Genomic DNA, 26,004 nt, shown 5'->3' on the forward strand with positions numbered 1-26,004 from the left:
AAAGCTGGTCCAAGCAAGAATGTCAGTATTGTGTATATCTGACCAGCAAATTAAAATGAAAGAACCGCAATAACTGAAGCAGGCTATGAAACTATAGATCACAAACACTGTTTCTAGTTTTTATGACTGAAATTCAAGGATGTCTTCTCTTTAAGAAATAACAAGCAGAGATAATGTAGCACCATACATTGGTGATGCAATATCCTGGAAAGTATGATTTCTGGTCCTTGAAAGACTATGATATGGCTCACCTAACAAGGACTTCAATATAGCAGATCATATGGTGCTACAAGCAAAGTAACTAAATGGGAAAAAATGGTAATTAGTGCAACTGATGTAAGAAAGAAAATAACAAAAAGAGAAAGAAGTGAAAGCATAAAACAGAAATCTACTACAGAAAGTTACTAATGGAGTTTCTTAAAGACAAATCTTGAGATCAATTTTACCAATAATGTTGGTTATTAAAGCAGGAACATGCTAATAATATTTACAAGATATCATCAATAGAGAGGAGTTCAGCTCATCATACAGAAAGCATTGAAATAATTTTAAGAACTGCAGCAAAGCAGGATGATATATAATAGCACTAGCTACAAGGTCATGACTTCGAAGACTCAACTTTCACAATAAACTGAGACCTCATCAACCAGAAAGGAAACAGAAAGAAGACAGACAAGAGCTTATTAGTTAATTTCTGGACAATTTTATACCATGAGTACAAATGTTAAGCGAGAAAAGGGCAGCAAAATTGCAGTCTGTATGAAAAGTCATACTTCTAGTAGGGTTGCCTTTTGCATCTATCTACATCTGTATTCATTAAAAAAGCTACTAATATTTTCATTGCATTTGTTCTTTTGAATTATTCCCTTCACTCTACATGCTCAACATTGCCAAGGACAGAGCTATATTTTGAAACACTGACCAGTTCAAGTTTATATTCAAACAAGGCTACCATGTAAGTGAAATAGCAAAACTTTCCAGTTTCTCTGGAAAGTGAAGCATTCCAAACAAACTGTAAGACCTATTACAATCCATTTTCAAGTAGTTTTAAATGGCTCACACAAAGTGAGTTATTATTCCCTTGCCTAACAAGAAAAAATTGTTATAAGTAATCTACCATGCCTACTTTGCAAAATCATGTCAGAAAAGTGTGTTCCTGTTTAGACAAGGGAGGTAAGACTGTCTGCAGACATTTGCATCAAAACATTACTTGTAAACTCTGCTGACAATTGTGGTTGATTTTATTACTCAGAAATCACAGGTACAGCTTCATTTATTAGCAGCCAAAAGTAGCAGGAGCCACCAAGCTCAAGTGTCGAACCCAACCTAAAGTTTGCAAGATTTTATTTGTAGACATTCTCATCCACAGAAAAGTGAATGGGTATATTGTCATCTTGGATTACTATACAGGAAAATACCACAATTTCACTTTCATTTTGTATTATGAAAATCCTACTTTTTCTTATCCCTGAGCTTTGCTTCCTTTACCCTCTTGTTCTGCCCTAGTTTTCCTGCTGCACAGTTTGCTGCCACTTAGGGCTTTGTGGGGCGGGGGCTAATGACAGAAGAAGAAACAATATGACCCTAGAAAGAATACATGACTAAGAGATCTATTTACCGAGATGAAATATTAGGTGAGACTGTTATGGTAATCATAATTTAAAACTAAAAGGTATCTTTATAACTACTTTAAAGAAAATTTCAAAGCCACAAAGTATGTTATGAACAGTTGACAGACTTGGCTATTATATCTTAATGCTTACTAAGCACATCAATATATGGTATTAGATTGGGTTACAAGCCATCTGCTAAAGCGCTGGACCCTAGCAATCAGTTAACACATTAATCATTTATTAAACCTTTACAAATGTACAGTTACTGTAAAGGTTATGTAGTAAATGGTAGTAACACTAGCTACCTACATGTTAATTCATTAATGCTTTTAACAAATCTCCTTCACAGAGTAAAATACTACATTAAAAGATCTGTCTAAAAAAGCTCAGAGTAGTACTCTGGAAAACACTTCCTGGTGAGACCACAGGGAACATGGAAGTCTAATATATTAGATTTAAGGTTTCTGAAGTATGATCTGTTGACTGCTGTAAGGTCATATAACAGTTGATGATTGTCTGTCACATGTTGCTAATTCTCTACCCTATTTCCAGCTGCTTAACACATGATAAATTTCCAAAAAAGTGTATGTTTCTGTCTTTTACATCCTAGATGTCTGCCTGATAAACCAACCAGATACAAGCTCTCCTGCACCTCAATCAATGCACGCCACCAATAAAATACAAACAAGAATTGCTCAGAGCAATTCAAGAAGAGCTTGCCATACCTGCATAGGAGACTTAAAAAAAAAAATATTACCGAATATGAGAAAAATGCATTACTTGAGCTAAAGCACAATTACTTTCTTATAAACAAGGCTTAAATTTTCCAGACAATTTTTTTCAACTTAACACTGTGTTTTTAATACTTAATTGGATGGTCTGGAAAGACAGATAATTTTTAAATTTTTTTTTTTAGGCTAATAGGAAAGAAACAGACAAAAAAAAGGAATAGAAAAGAAAAAAATCTAAAATTCCATAAAAGAACATCATCCCTGGTGAAAGTAAAAATACATGTATAAAAGATACATATATCAGCATAGCTAAACTGAAAAGGTGGTCCAATGATACTTGGCGCAAGCTCCAAAGCTGTTCACCCATTCTACACCTTTTTTTGTTTAACAGTCTAAATGCTTTCAGAATTGTTCATTACATACATTGTATGACATGTAACTAAAATTAAATAGCATTTCACAGCTAGATGCCAGTGAGATACTTTTAGTAAATCATTACGGTTACTGATTTTGGCAGCAAAGTAATATTTAGAAACAAAAAACTGTCACTTTAATTTTTTATTGATTTGGGGTTTTTTAATAAGTAGAGAGGCAGAAGAAATCTGAAGTTAGTGGAAGAAAGAAGCATAGTAAGTTTAAGATTGAACATCCAGGAGACCTTATAGGAAAACTGTACATTTCTTTCTTTGCAATAGTTCTTCCATGTAGGAGAGATGAGTTTCACTGGGCCATCCACTTATGATTAAGCAAAAGCACAGATAAAATTAAAAAAAAAAAAAAGAAAATTTTATATATATATAATGTTGATATTAAAATGAAAAAAAGCATTATGTCTTTATGTCAGAAGTGGTTTTCTGTCAATCTGTGTTAAAATCCAGTCCAAGTCACACATTCTGGAAGATGGGTGTGGGTATGGTGAAAGAAAATCAGTTCAGCATGTTCAGACTTAGTTATCACTTAGAATTTCTGAATTTATAAAATTTAGAACTTCCAGCTAATATTTCTGAAAACTCCATTGTCCCTGAATTTATTTAAACCTACTTTAAAGCCCTCATGCTATTAAGTCTGCACAGGAGCAATTCCAACAGAGAAAGTGAACATGATTCAGCTTATGACTACAGCGCTTTATTGGGACTTCGCCTGTAAATGAAGCTCTGACATGGAAAGCACAATAGGGAATACCAACTCAAATAAGAAGCGTCAGTGAAAAAGGGGATCAAAAACCAGGAACAGAAAGAAGTGAAGAACGGAAGTTTGACAGGAGTGGAGCTGAACAGTTCAAGGCTGGATGAAACAAAAAAAGGGGCCTAGCCCACAAAAATCATGTTTCACCCACAACTGAAACCCATTGAGAGTATGTGCTCTGTACACGCTACTTTCATTAACTTTGTTAAACCAAGAACAATCTGTAGAGTTGCCCAAAAGACTCTAACTTGGCTGATGAATCATGTGAAATCAACATCCTAACATGTAACAGAATCTGTGGTTTTGCTTAAGTATTTTACTTAAGCTCTAGGAAATTTAAAAGAAAACCACAATTCTTACAAACTTTGCAAAGCCATACACACACACATACAGAAATTTAGGAAGTGCAGGAGTAAGATTTCCAGTGCAATTTAAGCTCTACCATTTTGCATTAATAAACTATAGCTAAGTTTCAAAACCATTTTTCCAACAAAACCTCTATCTCATCCAGTGCCCATCAGTGCTGGTTTTGAATAATTAAGAGATTGGTTGCTTACAGAAGCTCTGTGGTGTTTCTTGCAGAATTTGGAAGATTTACATAGGTAGTTGAAGGAAAAGTGGGTGTTGCAATTGAAGAAATTAACTATTTTCCTTCTTGTCTCTTCCCTCATGAAAAATTCTTAATTCCTGAATAATTTGCACTTAAACTAAAACTTCTCACAGGTAACAATTTGTTTTCTGCACTTTTTGGTGACTAATTTGAGATTTACACAAGCAGCAAACTTAGAAACAGTCAATAGATGTTCTGTTTCCAAAGAGCTACATATGCTAAATATTTCAGGAAAAAACAAAACACAAACCACAACTTTTTCTTCTTCTCAGATTGAACATGGAGAAGAAAACTATTTCCCCGAACTCTGTTCTTCTTATTTACATCTGTAAAATGGAGATCACACCAGCCCTTCTAACACTGTTGTGACAAAGCAGATCAGTATCTGTCCTGATCAGCACCATGCTTTTCATCTATAAGATCTTAGAAAAACTGACAATTTTATCTCTGGGGTGAGTTTGAAAGGCATGCAATAAAGAGACAAAGCCACACCAAACAACAAGAAAAAGGAAGGTATTAAGTAGCTGTATTTTACAAATGCCACTGAGAAAGTATAGACAGAATCATGTAATTGAAGCTTATGAAAATGAAAATGCTGACCAAGTTTGAAAATACACAAGCAAAGGTTCTGCAGCATTTCACAACCTGCATTTTTAAAATTCTAAAATTTACAAGTAGTAATAAAAAGATTACACAAATGAAGATCTCTCTCTATATATAAAAGTAGTTCATTCACCAAACTACTTTGACACATCTGCTTATTGTCAGTGCAGAATTAATAAAATGTCATGATAACCTAAAAACTGGAAAGTCTAAATATTGGTCTGATGTACTTGTTACAAAAATGAGAATGTAAAACATTACTACATTTCAACTTGCATAGTTGCTGAAAAAATAGCTTTAGCTATTCTAAAGTAGATGCTACTGAAAATTAATTACAACTATTTTCTGGAGAAAACGAACTGCTTATACATACACAGATATAGACTATAGTCGTACGTATATATTTTGTGTATACTTATACACAAAATGCTAATATTACTAGGAATGGCAAATTTCCCTGAAGTTTTGAAATATGCATAGTTTATTTGTTTTATACTACATGTTCCACTTACTCTTTTTGCTGACTAGAGAGAAAAAAAATATAATCTCTAAACACATGTGGACATGTAGCAAGTTTCCCTATAGAAGGGAAGTTATTAGCCCACATAGCACCAGAAAGAGTTCAAAGGGAAATTTAGACAACCTTATGCTGAGTAAGCAGGAATTAGAAAACTCTATTTCCTGACCTTTCTGAAATTATAGTTCTACTCCACTGTACCAAACAAGTAGGTTGAGATCAGAAATGGTACAAACTACTTCGGGCATCATTTTGCAAAACTAAGGACTTAACTGAGCTTGCAATAGGCTAGAAGGGCATAACAATCTGATTACCCGTGATACAAGACAGTAACTTTCACCTACTTGTATTGTTCTTCCCATTTGAAGATCATACAGAATTTCTTTCCCTAGTTTTTTATATCTTCTGACAATAAAAATATGATTTTTCTGAAGATGTGGAATATGAGTAAACCATCCTCTTTCATGCCAAAAAAATATGGTGTTCCATTTTCAGCAGTTAATTGCAACCAACAATTACACACTAAAAGCTTTCAATATTGATTTTTGGGAGTTGAGAAGACAGAGTGGGGAGAAATAAGGAAGAAAACGAGAAAATACATACTTTTTCTATCTAAAGTCTGCTAGCTGCCGTTATGCTAAAGGTCTTGAACAGATCCTTTTCCTTAAATAACATATTACATGTTACTATGATAAAAGTAGAATCGAAGCAGCATGCCTATTTTGGGAAAAACAAATAAGTTTGTAGAGGCCTTTCTTTGCTGTGGGAGTTTATGCCACAATTCGGAATAATGTTTTGATTAAATTTCTAGGACAAACATCTTTTATTTATGAATAGTATTTTTAAACTTGTAACACAATCTCAAGTGATCAGTAGGAAAAAGAAGAACAAGTAAAAGCCAGAGGGACTCTCTCAGAGATTCAACACTAGATAGTTTTGGTATGATGTTGTTCTCTTCAGCCTAATTTAAAAGTTTTTGAAAACACAGTAGTCTACCCAGCCCAAGCAAAATTCAGATTTCTACAGTTTAAGATCACTATACAACTTCAAACTAAGCACTGCTATCTTTTTTAGCTTCCCTTTGGTATGCTTCAGTCAGAGATCACTCATGAGTGACCTAAATGAAAGGAGAGCTTTTCTACCAACTACTAAGAAATGGAAATGTTCATCATCCACTCAGCAAACTCATATTTTCTTCTTGAAAATTGCCTGGAACAGAACACATTAGTCTTCCAGGTATCTCTTCCTCTGATATTCACTTCACAGAAACAGCTTCTAGGCAAAAAAATGAGAACTGGGGATGATCCAAGACAGCAAATAGCAAAATAAACTGCTGTCCCCTTCACCTTCCCTTCTACGTTACCTCCCAAAGACAGATAATTCTTTTATCAAATCTTTAAGACAAAATTATTGATTCATTGTTCTATATTAATACCTTTAATGTTTTTAAGGAAGTCCTGCCTATATATGGAGTTGCTCAGAATATCAACAGACTGAACTCACACCATTGCTCTACCTTCACTGACTTTGAAGGCTCATCTACAATTCAGTTGGTTACTTCAAATCAAGACAACAATCAATAAGTAACTAGTTCACAGATCATCATACTTTAACCATGAAATAGTTCTGTACTCGTACTGTATTTTAACATATTGGAAAATGCAGAAATTTAGAACTCAATCAGATCTAAAATCTAACAGAAATTGTGAAATACTTCAGAACTACTAAGGCCAAAATATCATGTATTGCTTGTATCTGTTAGACTGGGAGACTACTGAGATACCATGACATGTGTTCTCACATTTTAATATTCGGAATCAGGATAATTGTTGATAGTCACAATACAAGCATGTAAGAAAGAAGAAAAAAAGAGTGGGATAAGTTACTTTCCCACCAACTATGTCCTTTTTTGCTGTTGTTGTTCATAAGGTTGCAGGCTGCCCATACTTGTGTGTCTCCATGTAAGAAAAATTAAGATTAGACATTTTTCTTTTTCCTAAATGTCAAGAAATAGTTTTCAAGACACCAGTAATGTGACTAAGTATGGTTATCCACTAAACTGTCAAGAAGTAAGAGCCCAGAATGTCAAATTTAGAATAAAGAAATATGGTGTTTTCAAAAATAATCTTCAAATAGACTTATTGGATACAATTATTTCTGGTTTGAAAAAAAAATAATCTAGATTTAAACAAAGACTTCAAAATGACAGTCACCAGTGTGTATTAGCCAGTAAAACTCCTTTACTCATAAATATTAAACTGTGTTTGTTACACTTGTGAATGTTCTAATACCTGAATTCATTTTAATTCAGTCATTTTTAATACACACACACATATATATGACATATCCTAATATGCATTTCAGGTTACCATAGTGTTAAGAAACAGAATTATGACAAAAAAGCTACAGCTAATCCACGGCCTGTGAAGAAGTTATCACAAATACTATAAAACTAAACTTAATAGTGTATTTAATATTATTTTCCCTAGGACTTGAAGAAAAAAATTACTCTGCATTACTTTACTGCATATGTGTGTATATTTATATGTATGTGCGCATATGCACATAATTTGTTTTGAGTATCAATCTGTATCGGCATGGAGAAAGCTAAGTATGGGCTAATATCAGAGGCCCGAAGAACTTCAAATGTTTAAAGAAAGCAGCTTCTTAAGGAGCTATCTACTAGTCACCAACTAAAAGTCGCAATGGAAGTATAAACATGACGCAGTGGCCATTCCCTTGTCCTTCATTTCACTCAAACAGCTACAGTGTGTTAAGTACAACACATGACAAAGCACTTGTGCTTGCTACTGTGTTACTAATTACTGTGTCTATATCTAAATGCATAAATATATACTCATACAAACATATATTTATGCATATATACCTATATTTATATAGAAACTCGCTGCACATTTTGGGTTGCATTTTGTTTCGGTATGAAATATTGAAGCTATATATAATTTCTAAATTTATCTTATAATTTTACCTTGGTCCACATTAATTCCTATTGAAATCAATGAAGAAAAAAACCAAATACCAAAACACTTTGTCTAAAAAAAACCACCTTTCTCAGCCTCCCTGCAGAAGACAGCATGTTAAAACTATCTTTATCCACGATACCACTTCATTTATTCCTGCTAGAGAAGTATTTATCAGTAAAGCTGCCAAGAATGACTTGATGTATGCCAGACTCTTCAGAGCACCAAGTTGCTATGCATTTTTTAAATCTAAAACTTACAATTGTGCATTTTTTTATTGTTTGTAAAGAACACTACTCGGAAAGGACCAAATTTGAACAACTTCTAGGAAATTGATATAATGTTGTTATTATTAAACACCCACAGAGCAGACTTCCGTAACTAGTATACTGGTCTCCAAACATTTAATTCCTTCTCTATTTTATCCATTAAGTTCTTATTCATGCTTCCAAGGATCTATTTCAGGCACTATCAATCCTCCTAACCCACAAGCTGTGTCCCAATATTTTCATATGGCCAAAAGCAATACACTACTTACCTGAGAGAAGTGAAAGAAAAGAGAACTTTCAGGAGCAGCTCAGAGGCACAAGATGACATGAGCTCTGCTCAAGCCCCAGTGCTCTGCTGTAAAAAGGAACTGAACCACTGCCCAGGCTCCAGGGACAATCAGTCCTCAAAGGCCAGAAATGAGGATCACCTGGTGTTAACAGCACAACACTAGTGCCTGTCACAGGACAATCACAACAGACCTTCACCTGAACCACTTGGAAGCTGAAGAACATTCAAAAGAACAAACTGGCCAAATGTCTATATTTCATACCTGGCCTCATTCCACATCTGTTCCTGTGATCTTGTCTCCAACTCTTATTTACTACGTTATATTTCATTCCAGACTGATTGCTTCTTTTCTTTTCCAGCTATCAACTCTGTGTCTTCATTTTTTTTTATACAGTGCAATGAATTTCCCTCAGTAAACATAAGAAACCATTCTCCTTTAAAGCAACTTTGGTTGCCTTTCAACACCAATTGCAAGGCAGATGTCAACCGAATTCCTAACAACTGATATTTTAATTTTTTTAATATGTTTTGCAGCACAACTCCTTGGGACAGATGCCAATTGGTTTTGACATACAAGGTACACTAACATATTACTCAAATTTGGGCATGAAGATGTCTAGCATATTGCTTTGTACACATGTTCTTAAGAAAAAAACATTTTCAAATTCAACATTTTTTCCTAGAACTAGATCTATCAGTAGCTGAGCATCAGCTGTCTTTAAATATTACAGACTCAGAACACAAACCTTGACAGTAGATGTTTTCTCCTTAAAATTTTTTGATCACTGCAAAGATTTGAATTTAAAAAATAGGTATCACTGACATTAATTCAACCAGTGAACATATTCGTATTTTTATTTTTACTTAGAACATCTTAGGCTTCATATCTTATTAAGGAATTCATTAAATTTAAACCACAAATTTTTTAGTGTCTTACAATCTCAATATAAAAGAATGGGTTAGCACAAAGAACTCACTAATGTGCATTAATGTGTTGCTAGCAAGTTCACTGAAAGGTATTTCTGAAGCAGATCAAAAATGCTCAGTTATGAAGGGTAGCAGATGTACATGGATAAACCTGCCAGAATCACTTGATAGTGCTGACAAGCAGAACTTACTGTGTCAACTGTGTCAACACATTGCCCAATTTCTGAGCGGGAGGGAAAAAAAAAAAAAGAAAAAAAAAAAAAAGGCAACCAGAACGCAGGCAGTAACTCTTACACTAATTTGAATTCCTTTTTTATCAACGTAATTAAACAGTTGCCTCCTATTGATAGGACAGTTTCAAGACTTGGGCAGTTTGGTAACTATAGGAGCAATAACCATTAACCCAGATTACAATCTTGTATGCAAAATTCAGCAGCTTGTATTAAAAAGAGCCTAAGAGAAAAAAAAAAAATACAAGTTTTCTGAGTCTCTGAAATCAGACTTATTCCAGCTGATGCTGAGTGTACTCTAAGTATTTGCTTTCAGTTGAACAGGGAAATACCAGGTTAAATTCAGAGAGAAAAAAACAAGTTTCCAAATATACATATTGGCTAACTTAGCTTTTCAAAACCTTAATTTTAAAACAAAAGGACCTTTTCTTTAAAAACATTTATCTACCTTTTTCCTAGTGAAGACTAAATACCTGGTAGTTTAATTTGTGACAATTTACAGTCACGATAATAAAGCTGTCTAGCCATTAAATATGTGTCTCACTGACCAAACCACAGAAATGAGACCGTTTCTGTTGCTTTCCCTAGTAATTCAAATTTACCAGAATTTTAATGTCTTACATGTAGACAATTTAAATAAAAGAATAATTGTAAATTGAAACACATTTCCCATTCCTAAGAAAAAAAGACTGAGAGCTATAATAATTAGCTTTTGTGTGGCTCTACTTTGTGCAACATAGTTGTTTCACCAGGTATATTGTGTCTGAAGTCTAATCTTTCTTCAGTGTTACAGACACATTGACCAGCAGTTCACCAGCAGCCACTCCGCCTTCATTTAGGGCAGCCAATAAAAAATTAGCAACTCTCTCTTTAAACAGAATGAAGCAGCAAAATGAAATTTCTGGGCTGACTATAAGGTGCCCTCTTTGAATGGGACTGGAAAGTGCACAGGAATGCATGTATTTTACTTCAACAATCTCTTAAAGTAACGAGGAGGGGGTGTTTGGTTGGTTTTTTGGGGGTTTTGGGGTGGTTTGGTTTTTTTTTTGCTTTGTTTCTAATATTAAGTGTCAATCTAGATGCTATTCTTTCTATACTGGCAAGTGGAAAATCTTTGAGTTCATACTTGGTTGAGAAAGTGATTACCTAAAGAGAAAGCATATATGATTTCACTCTATTTCAAAAAAGGACATTTCAATTTGCCTGAAACTCAAAAAAGCTCACGTAGAAGCAATTTGAGGTTCAATTCACCTTGTATAGATATAACCATAACTGCACGCTGTGCTTTTTTCAACTAAAATGGATTTCACACCATGACAGGTTTCATTCTGCATTAAAATTGCAAATCTTCTACGTGGCCCAGTTTCAGCTGCAATTGATCTGCTTTGTTGTCATAGATTAAAAAAACCAAACAGTGAAGGGCACTGCAGCTTTAAATATTTCAGAGCTATGTAGCTAGTAAATAGACTCCATTGCAATATGGCTCTGAAGGTCGTGTCCTATTGTCTCTTTTCTCTGCAAATACTCCGAACAGCATAAAATGGTCTATTTTATACAATACCTCTCTGCCATTTCTAAATCACATCAATTGTATTAGGCATTTCCTTAATGGAAAGGACAGATACGCCACTCTTTCCACACACACCCACGCCGCTTCTAGATGTATTCAAAAAGTCCACTGTAAATATAACAGCGGGGTGCACATATCAGACATATACAGCTTTTCATATATATACCTTATGTGGACGGACTGCCCATTAAATCCCACCACAACAGAAGGGCAATTAGTTATTTCAGTGGTGATAAAATAATTAACTGGATTTCAGGTCAAAAAGCATCTTTGATTAAAATTACCATGCCAGTTAGAAAACTGAAGCCAGCAATTTTAACATCTCCTGTTTCTCAAATATGGGAAAATATGAAGAAAAAAGAGAACTAACAGAATGCAGCCTACCAAACCTATTTATCATGAAGGAAGGCTACTACATTTTATATGCTAAAACAAACAAACAAAAAAACCCACGCGACAACAAAAACAAGCAAAAAGCCCTGTCACATTTAAGAATAAGATACAAGAAAAATAAGACTATAAACCTCAAGCCGGAATTTTGAAATGTTGTGTATGCACTCCCTAGGATCAACCTCACTTCTTTCTTATAACATGATTATTTTACGCAAATATGAGTTATGGAGGTGCCTCTCAGGTAGAACGTAACATGAAATATACTCCTGCAAAAAATACAACTTTGTGATAGCTGTCACCACGTAGAAGGTGCATGTAGTCATTTACCTGAAAAGGCAACAGATTGTTGCCATTGTCCGTCCTGAACGCATTGTCTTCCATCCAGGATTTGGGGGTTAAGGGTGCAGCCCGTGGGAACTTCGGAGGGGCAATGACATTGCTGGAGAATGGTTTTTTAAGGGGTGAAATGGGATTGAGGGGAGAGGGCACACCAACCCCCACTCCCACGCCGACCCCCACTCCAACTGCCCTGCGAGGGTCCCTTCCAGCCTGCAGCCCACCCCAAGGGTTGGAAGGTGTACTCCAAGCTGCATTTTGATGGTTATTCCAGCTGGAGGAGGAAGAAGAGGAGGCAGAGGAGGAAGACGGTTTGCTGGTCATGATGGGCTGATGGCTGTAAGCAGCATTTCTCTGGGCAAAAGGTGCCTGATTAGGGCTCACAGGTGACCTCCGCTGCTGCTGCTGCTGCTGAGCTTGCTGCTGCTGCTGCTGATGTTGGTGGTGTTGAGTCTGAGCTAGGCCAATTTGAGGCGAGAAAGTGCCACCAAATACAGGGTTGACATGGTGTGGAAAATTCTGGAAAAGCATTGTCCCATTGACTGGAGTAATCCCTTGGAAAAAGCTATCATCCACCGTGTTTGTGGTCCCTGTAGACCAGGTGCTGCCAAAGGAGGGAGACAAGGAGGTGCCGGCTGCAGGTTCTTGTTGAGGCTGGTGAAAGCTCAACCCAGGCAAAATGGGAGACTCCATCTGCATCTTCTCCTTGCTATTTTGGGAAGGAGCCGATGTGCCGATACTAGTCACTGAACTGTTGTCTTCTGGTTTGGGTGCCTCCGATGAGATGGGTGTAGAGGGGGCTTCTGCTGAGTTTGGATCTTGCTGCTGCTGCTGCTGCCGCTGCTGCTGGGGCTGGGCTTTGCTTTTGTCCATCAGTAAATCATCCTGCATGGTTTGCGCAGCTGAAACAGTAGGGGAAAAAACCACAAAGACAGATTATTAACATTGTCATTCATACCACAAACCAGGCTGTTTTAATCATTTGCCGGCTAAAAATCTCGTCCTACTGCTATGCTACAGCAAGTTGCGAGGCAAACCCGTAATCTTCCCCCTCCCCCATTTAGGAATATGTAACCTTCGATCGTGCTAGACTGCCTTCAAAACATTTTTAAAGATGCTTCACCCTTTTTGATGCCTTGTTTCCCTTCAGTCTAAATGAGAGATGTGCTTATAGGGCAGAGATATACAGCAATTTCGCCACGTCTCTTTTCTCTTACACCGGAACTCAGAGCTCTCACCCTGCAATGAGAAACTGATTCTGGTTCCTGTTTTTCCAAGCACCCTCCTCCTCCTCCACCTCCTCCCCCTGGTTATTTGCATACGTCAATAAATACTGCTGCGTCCTTCAGCAAGGTTAAAAAGACACCAGTCTTCACTCTTCTCCTCCCCCTTTTCTATTAGGGGACCTTTAAAGGAGCCGGGTACCGATTTTCCTTAATTAGCAAGCAAGCTTTCAATTATTTAAATTTATCAGAGAGAAAGCACAGACGAAATCTCGCCCTGACACGAAGCGGTTCTGAGCTGCACGATCCTTTCCTGGCCGTTTTGTGCCGCCCAGCTCGCCGCTTGCTGCGGGCATGAGACGCGATCGCAATGACGGGGGTGCGGGGCGGGGGGGCGCGGAATGTGGGGACACTTAATGTACAAAGACACCGACGGGTGTTAGATTTGCCTTCGGTGACCTTAAGATCTTTCTGCGTAAAAGGCTATTTTACATCAAAGCAGTCCTTTGTCTAAAGGTATTTCTACTCGCTCTATTTCTATATGCATGAAATCATCAGTGATTTGTTCATTGGGAAAACATAAGGTCAAAATCGGCAGATCTGAGAGGTATTATTAGATTGGGATGTTCTGATGCTTTCACAATGAAAAATAAAAATGGGGGAAATCTAAATATTTGAAATATAGACACGCCACATTTGAAAAGCCATCTTTATATGCACAAGACAAAGACTCGTGACTCAAATTATTTGCTAAATCACTACATAAGTTTAAAGTTTAAAAAGTAAATTTATGTAGAATGCTTGAGTCTTATATAAACTAGAAAAGGTGCTTCAAATGAAATAGGACAGATCATATAATTTGATTCTTATTTTGAAACACAATAGGACTGATGTATATACAGATTTCAATGAACAGCAATTGTATGAAACTAGAACGGGAACCTCTACATTTTGCGGATTTTTAGTCAATTGAAGAGACCATTCTAAATCTCAAAAGTATTTTAAATGAGCCAAAAATCACTTGAATAACTATGTCAAAGATGGTCATCACTGAATACCTAATTGCATTTCTATTGAGTTAATCATATGATATCTACATTCCTAAGATTGCAGGTTTTTAGGATGGTTGTATTCATGTAACAAACTAAAAGTTAAGCCAAATCAATTAACTGTTCAAGAAAGGTGGCAAAGAGTGAAGTCCATGACCCTCTCCTTTCCAACATCAACTTTAGATGGTCCATGTGTATATTTAACAATTTTTGTTTCTTTCTTTCTTTTAAATCTGTTGTGAGCCATACACACACTTTTTAGTTAAAATGAATGTCAAGGGCAGGTTTCTGCTATCAAGCAAGCTACTACTCATGCTCCCTATTATCTGCCTGTTCAATAAGTAAACCGAAGAGCAAGGGTTCATGAACAGACTATGCAGCGAGAACATGAAAGCAAGTTCTTAAGAAGAATGGAGTAAACTACTGCATCTGTAACAGGCAGCTCTGCTGCTGCTGGGGGTGCAGAAAACCTTGCGAGGCACTTTAAAGCAATACTGCAGTAAGCTATAATATACCAAGCTCTGAGTAGCTTTGCATTAGCTTCATTTCTCTCAAAATCACTATTACTCCTAAGGCTACATAAAATTACTGATGACCCACAACAGAGAGAGAAAAAGATTATATGTACCTCCTCCCTGGTTCTGAGCTATCACTAAACAAATATATTTAGAGAGAAAAACACAGCAGCTGAAATGTTAAAATTCTGTTGTCAATACGGTATATTTAAATCAGTTAGTCACCAGCTATAGTGGCTAGCATAGCAGTTGCTTCAAATATGTACCTTGACATAGCTAGTTGTTTTTGATCTTTATCCTAAGGACTGTAATCCACATTCATTTTCATATTGCTTCTAAAAGGTAAAAATCACTGGACAATTCAACCCTCTTGTCAAGGTCAAGACCTACCTTTAATGAATTATGCCAGTCTGAATGGAAAAACACTGGACAATAAATGACTTTGAAAGACAGGCCAGCCAATGCCTAATGTTGGGCTAATAGGCAGTACCTCTCGATTATTTGCTGGTTTAATTATTTGCACAAATTTACAATCCAGTACAGGAAATCTATATCCCCACAGCAATACCAGCTCCATTTGCATGCAGTAACCCACGCAGTCAACACAGAAATTTTTAAGGAACAGTTACCTTTTGATTTTCTGTATTTAAAGATCAATAAAATGACAGTATATTTATTTTCTTCTTTCAGGTTTGGTATATGACAAATAGTCGACCACACTGGCAAGAGCACTTTGACAACTGGAGGCTTTCAGCGCATGCTCTCCCAAGGAATCATGGGGCTTGAAGTCTTATCTACAGATGGCATTTCACTGCTGCTAGCCTGAAAGGAACAGGGCTCGGAAGGAAACAAAACACGTGCACACTCCCTCTTTCCTGGGAAAACTGCTGCAGTCTGAATCACCAGCTCTGAGGACATAAACATCTGTCAGACTGAGCTGAAAGTGAGTAATTACATAAGAGCTTTTAACAGTTTAACTTAGAAGCCCAGATCAAATAGCTACCTATTCACAACAACAATTGCTAGACAAAGAAATAGTTCTACTATTTCCAAACTTCCTTCCAAACTCCAAACTTGTAATATAAGAAGTTAATTAGAAGCTCACACCAGCTATAAAATATACAGCTATTACAAATGACTGTGTCATGTTGCTTAGCTGAAGAAAATATTAAATAATCACCTGTCACAATTTCTAAAAACATTCTGAAACTCAAACAGAAATAGGTCATGTGAACATTTAAAACAAATCAAAATCAGCACATAGGTGAAAAGTTGCACTATTTGAATCATTTCCAGTTTCTAAGTGACTACTTTTTCATTACTGAATTATTGCTACTATACTAAAAATTCTACCAAAAAAAAAGCTCCTCAGAAAAAAAAGGTGCAAATATTCCTATTTAACATTCTATCTACTCTGTACACTGTGGTTCCACATTTTGGCTGCCTCCCTTCAACTACCCACCATCCACGTAATCTCCATCCACACATAGCCTGACAGGAGTTCCTCTCATAAGATATTCATATTTTCATAATTAGTGTAGTTTGGGTAAAATTTTCAGAATTCTGTTTACTGGCACTTGTGCTCTGTTTAGTACCGGCCTATGAATTATTGTGGATATTTATTCTGGATAATCATTCATAATACTAATTATTCAGGACCAAATACTACTGCTTGTATGGGAATTACATTTTTAAAATCAGAAGTGTGACAATATGAGTTTTTAACAAAACTGCAGGCTGATTTTTTCAAAGGATGAAATATGCATAACTTTATACGTGAAAGAGACATGACTAAAGCTGAGAAAGGTAAATTAAGGCAGTTGAAAACGGGTTGTTAAAACACTTATGTCTCTGCTTTCTACAGTCTGTTTGTGTTGGACTGTATGGTCTGCCTGCCTTAAATCAATGCTGTAATTAAGAGTTTCTCAACACTTGCTCTAACCTGTTTGTGCTACTCTGAATCATTAAGGGCAGGAAAACTGCTTTCTTACAGCAGCTGCAAATACCTCACTTGTTGAAATATCCCAGCCAGCACAGGACAGGCTCTAGGTCTTCTATACCCCTCCTTTATGTACCTATTCACCTCTGGGTAATTGCTTTTCAGATGATTTGAGGATGCATGTGGAAGGGACTGCACCCTTCCTGTCAGTTCTTCCCAGGAGACAGCTTCACTTTGTAGATCAATTATTAAGATAAGGAGAGTGCTCATTCTGATATTTGCAAATGGAGAATCACTCCAGAACCAAAGAAAACTGGGACATAAAGACAGTTTTTGATCAACTAGCCAGTAGAAGAAAAACAGTTTTTATAATAACAAAAGTTGTATCAGAACACAAGAACTTAATTCAATCTGGTATCTAAATTACTTGACCTGGGCCAGCTCCAAAGAAAGAAACGTAAGAAAGGCCTAAATAAGCCTAGATAACTCAATCAACATTGTATCGAGTGTGGTTTTATTTTATGAAATTTATTATGAAACAATTTAAGCTTTCTATGACTAACAAACCATGCTAGTCTTTTTGCCAGAAAGTGAATACTTCAACTAACTTGAAGGTTAAAACGAAGAATTAAGTTACTGAAAAAAATTTTATTGTAGAAACATTTGTATCATTTTAGATATGTTTCATTTTAATTTAATAGAGGGCTCCTTGTCTTTTTAAAGATGAAATCAAGTAGATAAAAAATGCCTAACTGATGTTGTCATTTAATTTTATATATCACATTCATAGCCATTAAAGTGCAGTTTTGCCAAAATAGAACACTTTCATATTGCCAGGTTACTTAGCTTTCACTGAAAACAGTGAATAATTCCAACAATCTTAATATTGTCAGATGAAAAGAACTGTATTAAGATTCTGCTCCTTCATTATTTGGCCTCTTTTTCAGGCCTTGCAGAAATGGTCAGATAAATATTTAATATACCCCCATATTGTTTTTACAGTAATTGCTAGTCGACTTCTTTATTAATCTTAAACCTGTATAAATCTGTTATCAAACAATTTAGTCTTTTAAAATTTGATCTTTTGACATAAATCTGATAGCCAAATTTAGGGCTCAATTTTAAGCCCAAAATAGCTTATGCTGGTTTTGGTGATTTTCACTAAGTTCTGTACTTGCCTTCAAATGTGCAGTTTTCTTTCATTCAAAATGGCTGCCATCTCCAGTCAGTATCAGTGAGGCTGAGCTCAGTCAAAGCTCAATTAGTAGCAACCATTTTCCCTCACTTTGCATTGGCAAAAGGGAATCTGTACCCAAGAGAGTTCTCTCAGGGCTCAAATGCAGCTACTACCAGATGAAGGCAAGAGAAGACAGAGTGAGCGCAATGAACGTCATGGAGACAGAAGGAAGGAACAAAGAAGAATCTACAAAGGGATGATATGGGAAACAGCAGTTTAAAAAAACAAAAAATAACCTGCAAAAGGCAACCTGAGACTTATACTGGAAATCACCAATGCAAAGAAGGAAGCATAAAGAATAAAAAGTGGAAAGAAAATGGAGAAAAAGGGGATGAGGGGGAGTGAATTGAAGGAGGAGATTGTCGGGGAGAATAAAGCAAGCATTTGAATAGAGCAGCTGCATATCCGGTCTTGTTAAGGGGAAGAGATGAGGCTGGAACGACCACTCTTGCTCTGTGAGGGAATGAGTTTTTTCTCAAATTTAGAAATGGTAATATATGTGTTTTAGGATCACACTTTGATTCTGAGAAGAGCAGACAAATGGAGAATACATACCCCAAGTTATCCAACAAACTCCTGAACAATAAAAAGGCATATATCAGTTTTTCGGTTTCAGGATCTTTAAGCTATTTATGGGATGTTAAGAGGTCTGCCACTATAGGATCATAGAATAGTTTGGGTTGGAAGTGACCTTCGAAGCTCATCTAGTCCAACCCCCCTGCCACGAGCAGGGACATCTTCAACCAGATCAGGTTGCTCAGAGCCTCATCCAGCCTGGCCTGGGATGTCTCCAGAGATGGGGCATCTACCACCTCTCTGGGCAACCTGTGCCAGTGTTTTACCACCCTCACAGTAAAAACTTTCTTCCTCATGTCTAGCCTGAATCTCCCCTCTTTTAGTTTAAAGCCATTACCCTTTATCCTATCATGTTTTTATGTATCCTATTATGTTCTTATATTTCATGTTTGGTAAAAAAATGAAGGAAAAAAAACCCCATCCAAACCTACCAAATGTTCACTACTTGACCTAATTTTCAAGTTTTGCTTAGTCTTGTCATCCCTCCCTGTGCCACTGGTAGAGCAAAGCAGCCACTGTTGTCACAGACTTCTTCAGCCTCCAATGGTAGTCAAGTGATCCTGAGTTCTAGTTACATTTCTTCAGGTAGGTCTTGTTCACAGCCATTATTACTCATCATGACCTCATAGCATTATCCTAAATGGCAGACAACTAGCATATCCTTCCCACTCCAAGGCAAAAATACAGAAACTGCACAAATCACATCATCCGAGGAATAAAACCAGTTTCCCTATTTCCATTCATAATGTTTGAGAATAAATATATAAAACTTAAGCATTCGGCTAGTCTAGCTGATCAGTGCTCTGGCCAATAGACTTATTCCAGACCAAGATTAGGAACCAGAAACTCAGATATCTAATATTGCTCTTACGTTTCATGAACAGCTGTAATTAGGACAGTGTGTATTAGGTTCTCTTCCAGGAAGTCATGCCCATATGGTTTACTCCAGCCACTGTACATCCAAGACTTATCGGTAGTGCAAGCAAAACCGAATTTCACTGTTCCAAGAATAAGTACAGAATAAATATTCTGGGACAGGATGTTAGCATGATGCCTTCTTCCTACATGCTTCTATACATCCTGTAAAGAACATTTACATCACTGTAACTACTTTAGCATTCCTGTTTATGATATATGCAGCAATTAGAAAATAAACAACACCCTCCCTACTCTATACATATAATACACCATACAAGTCCCAAGTCTGGATGTTTTACATGCATTTTTACACTTTCCTCTCAATGACAGATTGATTTTTCTCTAGCTAAGGCAGCACAGTCAAAGAATCCAGTGTATTCACTAAAGTCTCCTTCCTGTTCTACCTGATCTCAGTAGCCATGTCTATCCACCAGGCAAATGCTACTTGTCTCAAACAAAACCAGATGTAGATTGATCCAGCTGTACAGTTGTGAGTGGGTCCCATAAATTATTACCTTGTACAGCAACTGCAGCATAACAAAGTTGTAATTTACACAAGGTAGCAGGGACTAGTTACATGTATCAAAACTTATTACAAGCTATTTATTAAAAATATACATACATATGTATTTATACATAACCTGAAAAAGAAAATACAAAGTTGATTTTCACTAACCAACCTTCCCAAGAATCTGGAATGTCACAACTGCCTCTGAAAAGAGGGACCTCGCCCTTTGTTCGGGGAACGTGGCATGATGCAGAACCTGTACATGCACGCAAATCTGCATACACCTGGACTGAGAAGAGTGAGAGACAGATACCCAAGGTGGAGACAAACAGGAAGGCAACTTCTCTCCAGGTGCTATCCACCTTTGTGCTCTAAAAGCTTTTCAGCTTCTAAATTCCCAGTTTCACAGACTGTGATGGTCTGTATTGACTTCAGAACATATAACAAATTTTAAAAGCACTCTAGAAGGATTTTTTTCTCATTAGGAAGCACACTTACAAAGTGAAATGAGAACGTTGCTGCTACCACCAGCTGTCCCACACCTCACCCCATTTGTGCACAGAAGCCAGTGGCCACCAAGCCTCCATCGAGCACCAGGGGCCACTTACAGGGGCGCCAGGTGCTTGTCCTTGTCATTGCCAACAAACCCACAGAAACGGATTGATTTCTGCCATGCCAGCCACCGCCCTCCCCGGCAGCCTAACCGGGGCAGGCACCTGGCACTGTGCCCTCCTCACCCCAAGGGCAGGGCCCGGGGCGGGGGGGCCGACCGGCCGAGCAGGGGGCGAGAGCCGCCGGCACCTGTTCGGCAGGCGAGGCAATGTCGGGGGTGCGCAGGGGGGTGCTCCTTCCCTCAGGAGCCCGCTCCTTCCCTCAGGGGCCCCCACGCCCTGCGTGAGCGGGGCGGGGCAGAGAAGGCGGCCCCGTCTCTGCCGCCGCCCGTGCGGAGGGGCCGCCTTGGGCGCGAGGCTGCGCCGCTCCCCGTCACGCGCGGCGAAGGGCAACGGCCGCTGCGCGAGGAGGAGGGTGGTGGCGCGAGAGCGGCGGCGGGACGTGCGGCGGCCACTGGTGCGGGCGCGGGCCCGCTGCTGACCTTCCCCCGCCTAACCCCGTACGCCAGCGGGGCCACCCCGGCGCCGCGTTCCCCTACCTGCCCCGCGCGCGGTGCCGGGCAGCGGCTACGCGACAGCGGCGAGGAGCGGCATAGGGAGGAGAGAGGGAGCGGCACCACAGACGGGGAGGGGGGAGGACGGAGGGCGCGCCCCGCCGGACCTTTAAACTCCCGAGGGCGGCAGGACTACAGTTCCCAGCGTGCCGCGGCCGCCGCTGCCTCTGTCCCGGCGCAGGCGCGCTGCGGCGACAGGAGGTGGTGACGGGTGTCGCGGCTGCGCTCGGCACTGACCTCACAGAGGCGTCGCCGCCGCCTCTCACCCCAGCAGCGCGGCGGCCCGGGCCGCGCAGGCTCTGCGTGTGGCTCCGTCCCGCCTCAGCGACCGGCGTTCTGCTTCGTCCCCGCCTGCTGAAGGAGGGGCCGGCCCGGCTGCGGGAGGGCGGTTTCGCTGCCTTTCCTCTGGCTTCCCTTCCCCCTCCGCCACACGCGTGACGCGCCGCTTCGTCGGCGCCGGGGCCGCCTTTGTCAGGCTGCGGGCCCGTGGCCAGGCCCGCTCCTCCTCCCGGGAGCCATGTCCGAACAGACGGGCTTGGCCGTGCCGCAGACCATGGACAGGTACGGGGAGGGCCCGGCCCCGGGGCGCTGCGGGAGGGAACCCTCGGGGTGGGCGTGCGAGTTCCCCGCGTGTCCCCGGCTGCCCGCGGGGTCGGTCCGTGCTGCCTGCGGCGTGTTCGGGGCCGCGGGGGGAGCCGCGGTGGGTGGTTGCTGGCGTGGGGCAGGGCCTGGGCCGGAGGCGTGCGCCGGTTTCACTTTTTGGCTCCTTGAAACTTCGGTGGTCCGGGCGAAGTCGTGCAAGCTCTGTCGTAAATCAGCGCAAGGTACCGCGGGCAGCAGTGCGGGTGTGGGAGGATCGCTCTGGCAGTATTTGGGCAGGAGGAGCGGGAGGTGTGTCTGGGCTGACCCGAGTTCTGGGGACAGTGGTGGAGGCCTGTGGAAGGCTGGCTGGTTTCTGTGGGACTAGGAGATACTGTAGGTATGGAAAGCATTGATGTGCATGTAAAGTAAGGCACTAAAAGACGACTGAAGCTTAGCTGGCCTTATGTGTTTTGTTACTGGTTTTATGACCTTTGGAGAAAGCGTGCAATTGCTTTTTGGAGTGCTATTAAAAAGTACAACCTGAACACTACTTTGACTTAAGTGTGGGGGAGGGAAGATGCTTACTAACTCTTAAGTTATTTTTATTGCATTTGTTTTCTCTTTATGCTTTTATTTGAATATGTAGCACTTTCACCCCGTTCTCCTGAGTGCTTAAGATTCCTTATGTGTAATTTTGAGTCATCCAGGAAGCCCTTAAGACTTACCCCTATAAACAAAACAAATTGCTGGCCTTTGTTGCAGGAGCTGTGATAGCCTGGTATTTCAGAAGGTGGGGGCACAAAGGAAGTCAGGCTTCCATTGATGAACCTGTCAATTTTTCATCATAAGGAAGCACAAAACCCCTGGTGTTTTTCTCCTTTCCAGGTCGCTTCTAAGGAAAGAGGATTTAGCAAAATACAGGCCGCCATAAGGCACGTGATGGAGATATAAACTACGTGAGGCAGGGGCAGAACTTGTGCAGCCTGGAAGGCAAGGATCAGAAATTTCAGCTTGATGTAGAAAGAGGATAAAAGTGAGTTGAGGAGGGAGGGAAGGTTATTTGTCTGTGCTTTAGAAAAAGTGAAAATGTGAGGTATGGCAATGGGATGATTTAGGCTATAATTTAGAACAATGTCTGTCAAGGAGTCTAGCAGTTAGGAACCATAAGTGCATTTCCAGTAAGTAACAGGAAGTAGGTAGGTAGATTTGTAGAAATACTATCAGCAAAGTTTTCAGTTTTATACCATTCCTGTGAATATAGGGGATAAAATGGAAAAGCTAAGGAAGATGAAAAGAATTGGGAGGAGGATGATAGAACTATTGTGCAAGGGGTGGCAGGGGGAAAGGAAAATATCAGGAAGAGTGGTGCAGATTTAACTCTGGAACTAAAAAAAAAAAAAAAAAAATTCTTTTTTTTTTTCCCTGAAGTTTGTAGTCCAATAATGTATAATATTTTATGTTTTCAAGATCTAGGAAACCATGGTATTCTGAGTGGATTCCCTGCTGTCTATGGCTGTTATATCATACCATGAAGTCCTAGTTCACCCTTTTGGGAAATGGCTGTAAGGTGGTGTTTATAATCCATGTTGTGAACAACTGTTGAACAGTTAATTAAAAAAAGGAAATTAGTTAGCTAGTGGCTAAACCAGTTTACTGTTCTTCAATTGTTATGTGTAATGGATATGTGGGGTTTGATGTACACTTAATATTTTTGTATCCTTTCAGCTTTGTGACATTGTAAGTTGTATCTCTGGCCCTTTTCAAAGAGTTTTTCCAGTAAACTTGGAGTAGGAGAGTTGATATCATCTAAAACAATTGGAAATGTCCCTGTCTTTTTTAATAACAAAGACAATGGGGAAAAAGTTTTAAGTACCTAGGTAGTGTAAAAGGTATGAAGAGAGACTGTGACTTTTATGTAAGAATTTGTTGGGCTCAGTATAGGAAATCCTAGAAACAGTGTGAGAATTGGTGAATGGGGTGGTAAGAAGGAGCCAATTATTTAGGATCTGAATTTAATTCAGAATATAGTACAATAGCAGTAGAAGGATTTTGGAACAATCAAGACCTCAAAATACAGTCAGTATAAATAATTTTTCAGTTATGTATTGGGTTTATGTAGTGGGATTATTTAAAAAAAAAATTATCTCACTTCCGAAGGTTATACATAACTGTTTTCATGTCGTATGTAGTGACAATCAAGATAAACCTTCAATATTTCACATAAGGGGATGTAACCCAGGGATGAATCCTCTGTAGGTATTCTGACGGCTTGAAATGTGTAGAGGCATGTAGGCATATCCTGTTATCTTTGTTGCTAATGACAGATGGTTTTCCTGGGTAAGAGGAAAAAGAAAAAGTGCGTATGCAAAAGCTTAACTGTTAATATATTATAACTTAACACAAAGAATGTACTTTTAAATCAAATTCAGATCTCTAAGTGAAGCTTTCAGGAAATAGCTTTTCAGTGAATAAGTATTTTTATTCTAATAATTAAGACATTAGGAGGGAAAAAGTAGAGTTTTCTTTTGTTTCCAATACCTAGGTGGTCACACTGACAGTGGTTGTACTGTTGTATCAGGAATAAGGTGTTGCTGCAGGTCTGAATGTATGTACTGCTTTGTATACAAGGGTCAGAGCTCATATGTCAAGTTCTTTAATTATGTAATTGTGAGAGAGAACAGTTTACTGCTTCTCTTGACTCTTAGATTGTATGTCTGTATGACTTAGTTTTGTGGGGTTTTTTCCCTTGATAAAGCAATTTGGATTTCTCCAGTGTGAGGAGTGTCTTGGTAGCATCTCAACATTGTTGCCTGGGATTCATCTTTTTTTAATGTATTTTGTAGTCCATCTCCTTTATTTTCCCTGCATAATTTCAGTCTGGAGGCTAACTGTACATTTGTAACACAGAAGGTAAAGGTTAAGGTGTAAGGAGTTTGTTATTTGGAATTTCTAGCTAAGGATTTTATACTTGCTTCGGGGATTTGCTACAGCATAAATACAAGAAGCATGAGAAGTAGACGTGACTGTGAAGTGACGCTATATTCTGGAATTCTCTTGTCTGCAGCATTTAAGAAACTAATCCAGATTATTATAATAATCCTTTCTGGCCTCAAAACTGGAATTTCTGTCCCTCTTGTCATTTTTTTTCTTTAAGCTCATGTTTAGATAAAGGCCTAGATAAGAGTCTTAAAATACTACCCTTTTCTGCATCCAGAATTCTTTGCAATCTATAGCGAAGGGACTAACGCGTGTACTTGAAGGTAGTGGTTAGTGGTCTGTCTAAATGGTGAGGTTTTATTGGTTTTAGTCCCTTTATTCGTGTTGTTTCAATTCATAAATTACAGAAAGATAGGAATTTCCATTAAAAAATTTAAATTATGTGGTAGTAGTTTTTATGTGCTGTTAATCAATGTAAAAATGTCTTTCAAGATTTAAATTAAATTGCCAGGTTACATGAAAATATCTTTGAAATTATAGCTATGACTCTACTGAGTGCACAAGGCAAACTTTACTTGAAAGTCAATCCTAATGCATTTGCCAAATTTTAACAGGCAGAGGCTATTTGATACGCTATATGTATTTTCAGTGTAAAGTCATTTTTTAAGGAAATACTTAGAAATATTATATTTTGAATGGTATTATGATATCAAACCTTTACACTGAAATTCTTGTGCCCAGTATGCGAAGATCATGAACTGAGTCAGTCCTTCTGGTGTTTTCAAATACAATTTTGAAAATACACAAAAACCCTTCAGTCTTTTATGTGTTTCTTTTCATGTTTCCTATTCAATTAGGTCCTATAAATTTTCTGTCTCTCAGCACTGTTTGACAACAGTTCTTCCAATTTAACTCTTCTAAGGGTTTCTTCAAGCTGCCCTGTGTAGCACCTGTCATAACAGGTATTCTGGCTTCTTAATGCATTTTTCAAACTTTTTCATTTTTCTGAGTAACTTTGGAGTTAATATGTTGAACTTTCTGGCAGATTTTGGTGCTATATTTGATTAAAAACTTAGTCCTTTAGATACTTAGCATTTTTCC

General features: G+C 38.6%; 2 protein-coding genes across 8 annotated transcripts in view; one reads left to right on the top strand and one right to left on the bottom strand.

Annotated features, from left to right (window-relative positions):
- Positions 1 to 21,759, bottom strand: part of CPEB3 (cytoplasmic polyadenylation element binding protein 3) — a 95,714-nt gene extending 73,955 nt beyond the window's left edge. For 2 of the 7 annotated variants that reach the window (XM_065639266.1, XM_065639260.1), the window contains exons 1-2: positions 13,378 to 13,488; positions 12,246 to 13,156 (exon numbers count right to left, since the gene is read on the bottom strand). In XM_065639266.1, coding sequence (XP_065495338.1) covers positions 12,246 to 13,145 — 900 coding nt within the window. In that variant the 5' untranslated portion in view covers positions 13,146 to 13,156; positions 13,378 to 13,488. The other 5 variants (XM_065639265.1, XM_065639262.1, XM_065639261.1 and 2 more) reach the window with 5 other exon arrangements.
- Positions 21,759 to 26,004, top strand: part of MARCHF5 (membrane associated ring-CH-type finger 5) — a 32,536-nt gene continuing 28,290 nt past the window's right edge. Inside the window, exon 1 of the mRNA XM_065639267.1 lies at positions 21,759 to 21,945. Within this exon, the coding sequence (XP_065495339.1) occupies positions 21,902 to 21,945 (44 nt within the window). The 5' untranslated portion in view covers positions 21,759 to 21,901. The remainder of the gene's footprint in view (positions 21,946 to 26,004) is intronic.

Source organism: Caloenas nicobarica, chromosome 7 (genome assembly GCF_036013445.1).
Source record: "Caloenas nicobarica isolate bCalNic1 chromosome 7, bCalNic1.hap1, whole genome shotgun sequence".
In the NCBI taxonomy this organism is placed as follows: domain Eukaryota; kingdom Metazoa; phylum Chordata; class Aves; order Columbiformes; family Columbidae; genus Caloenas; species Caloenas nicobarica.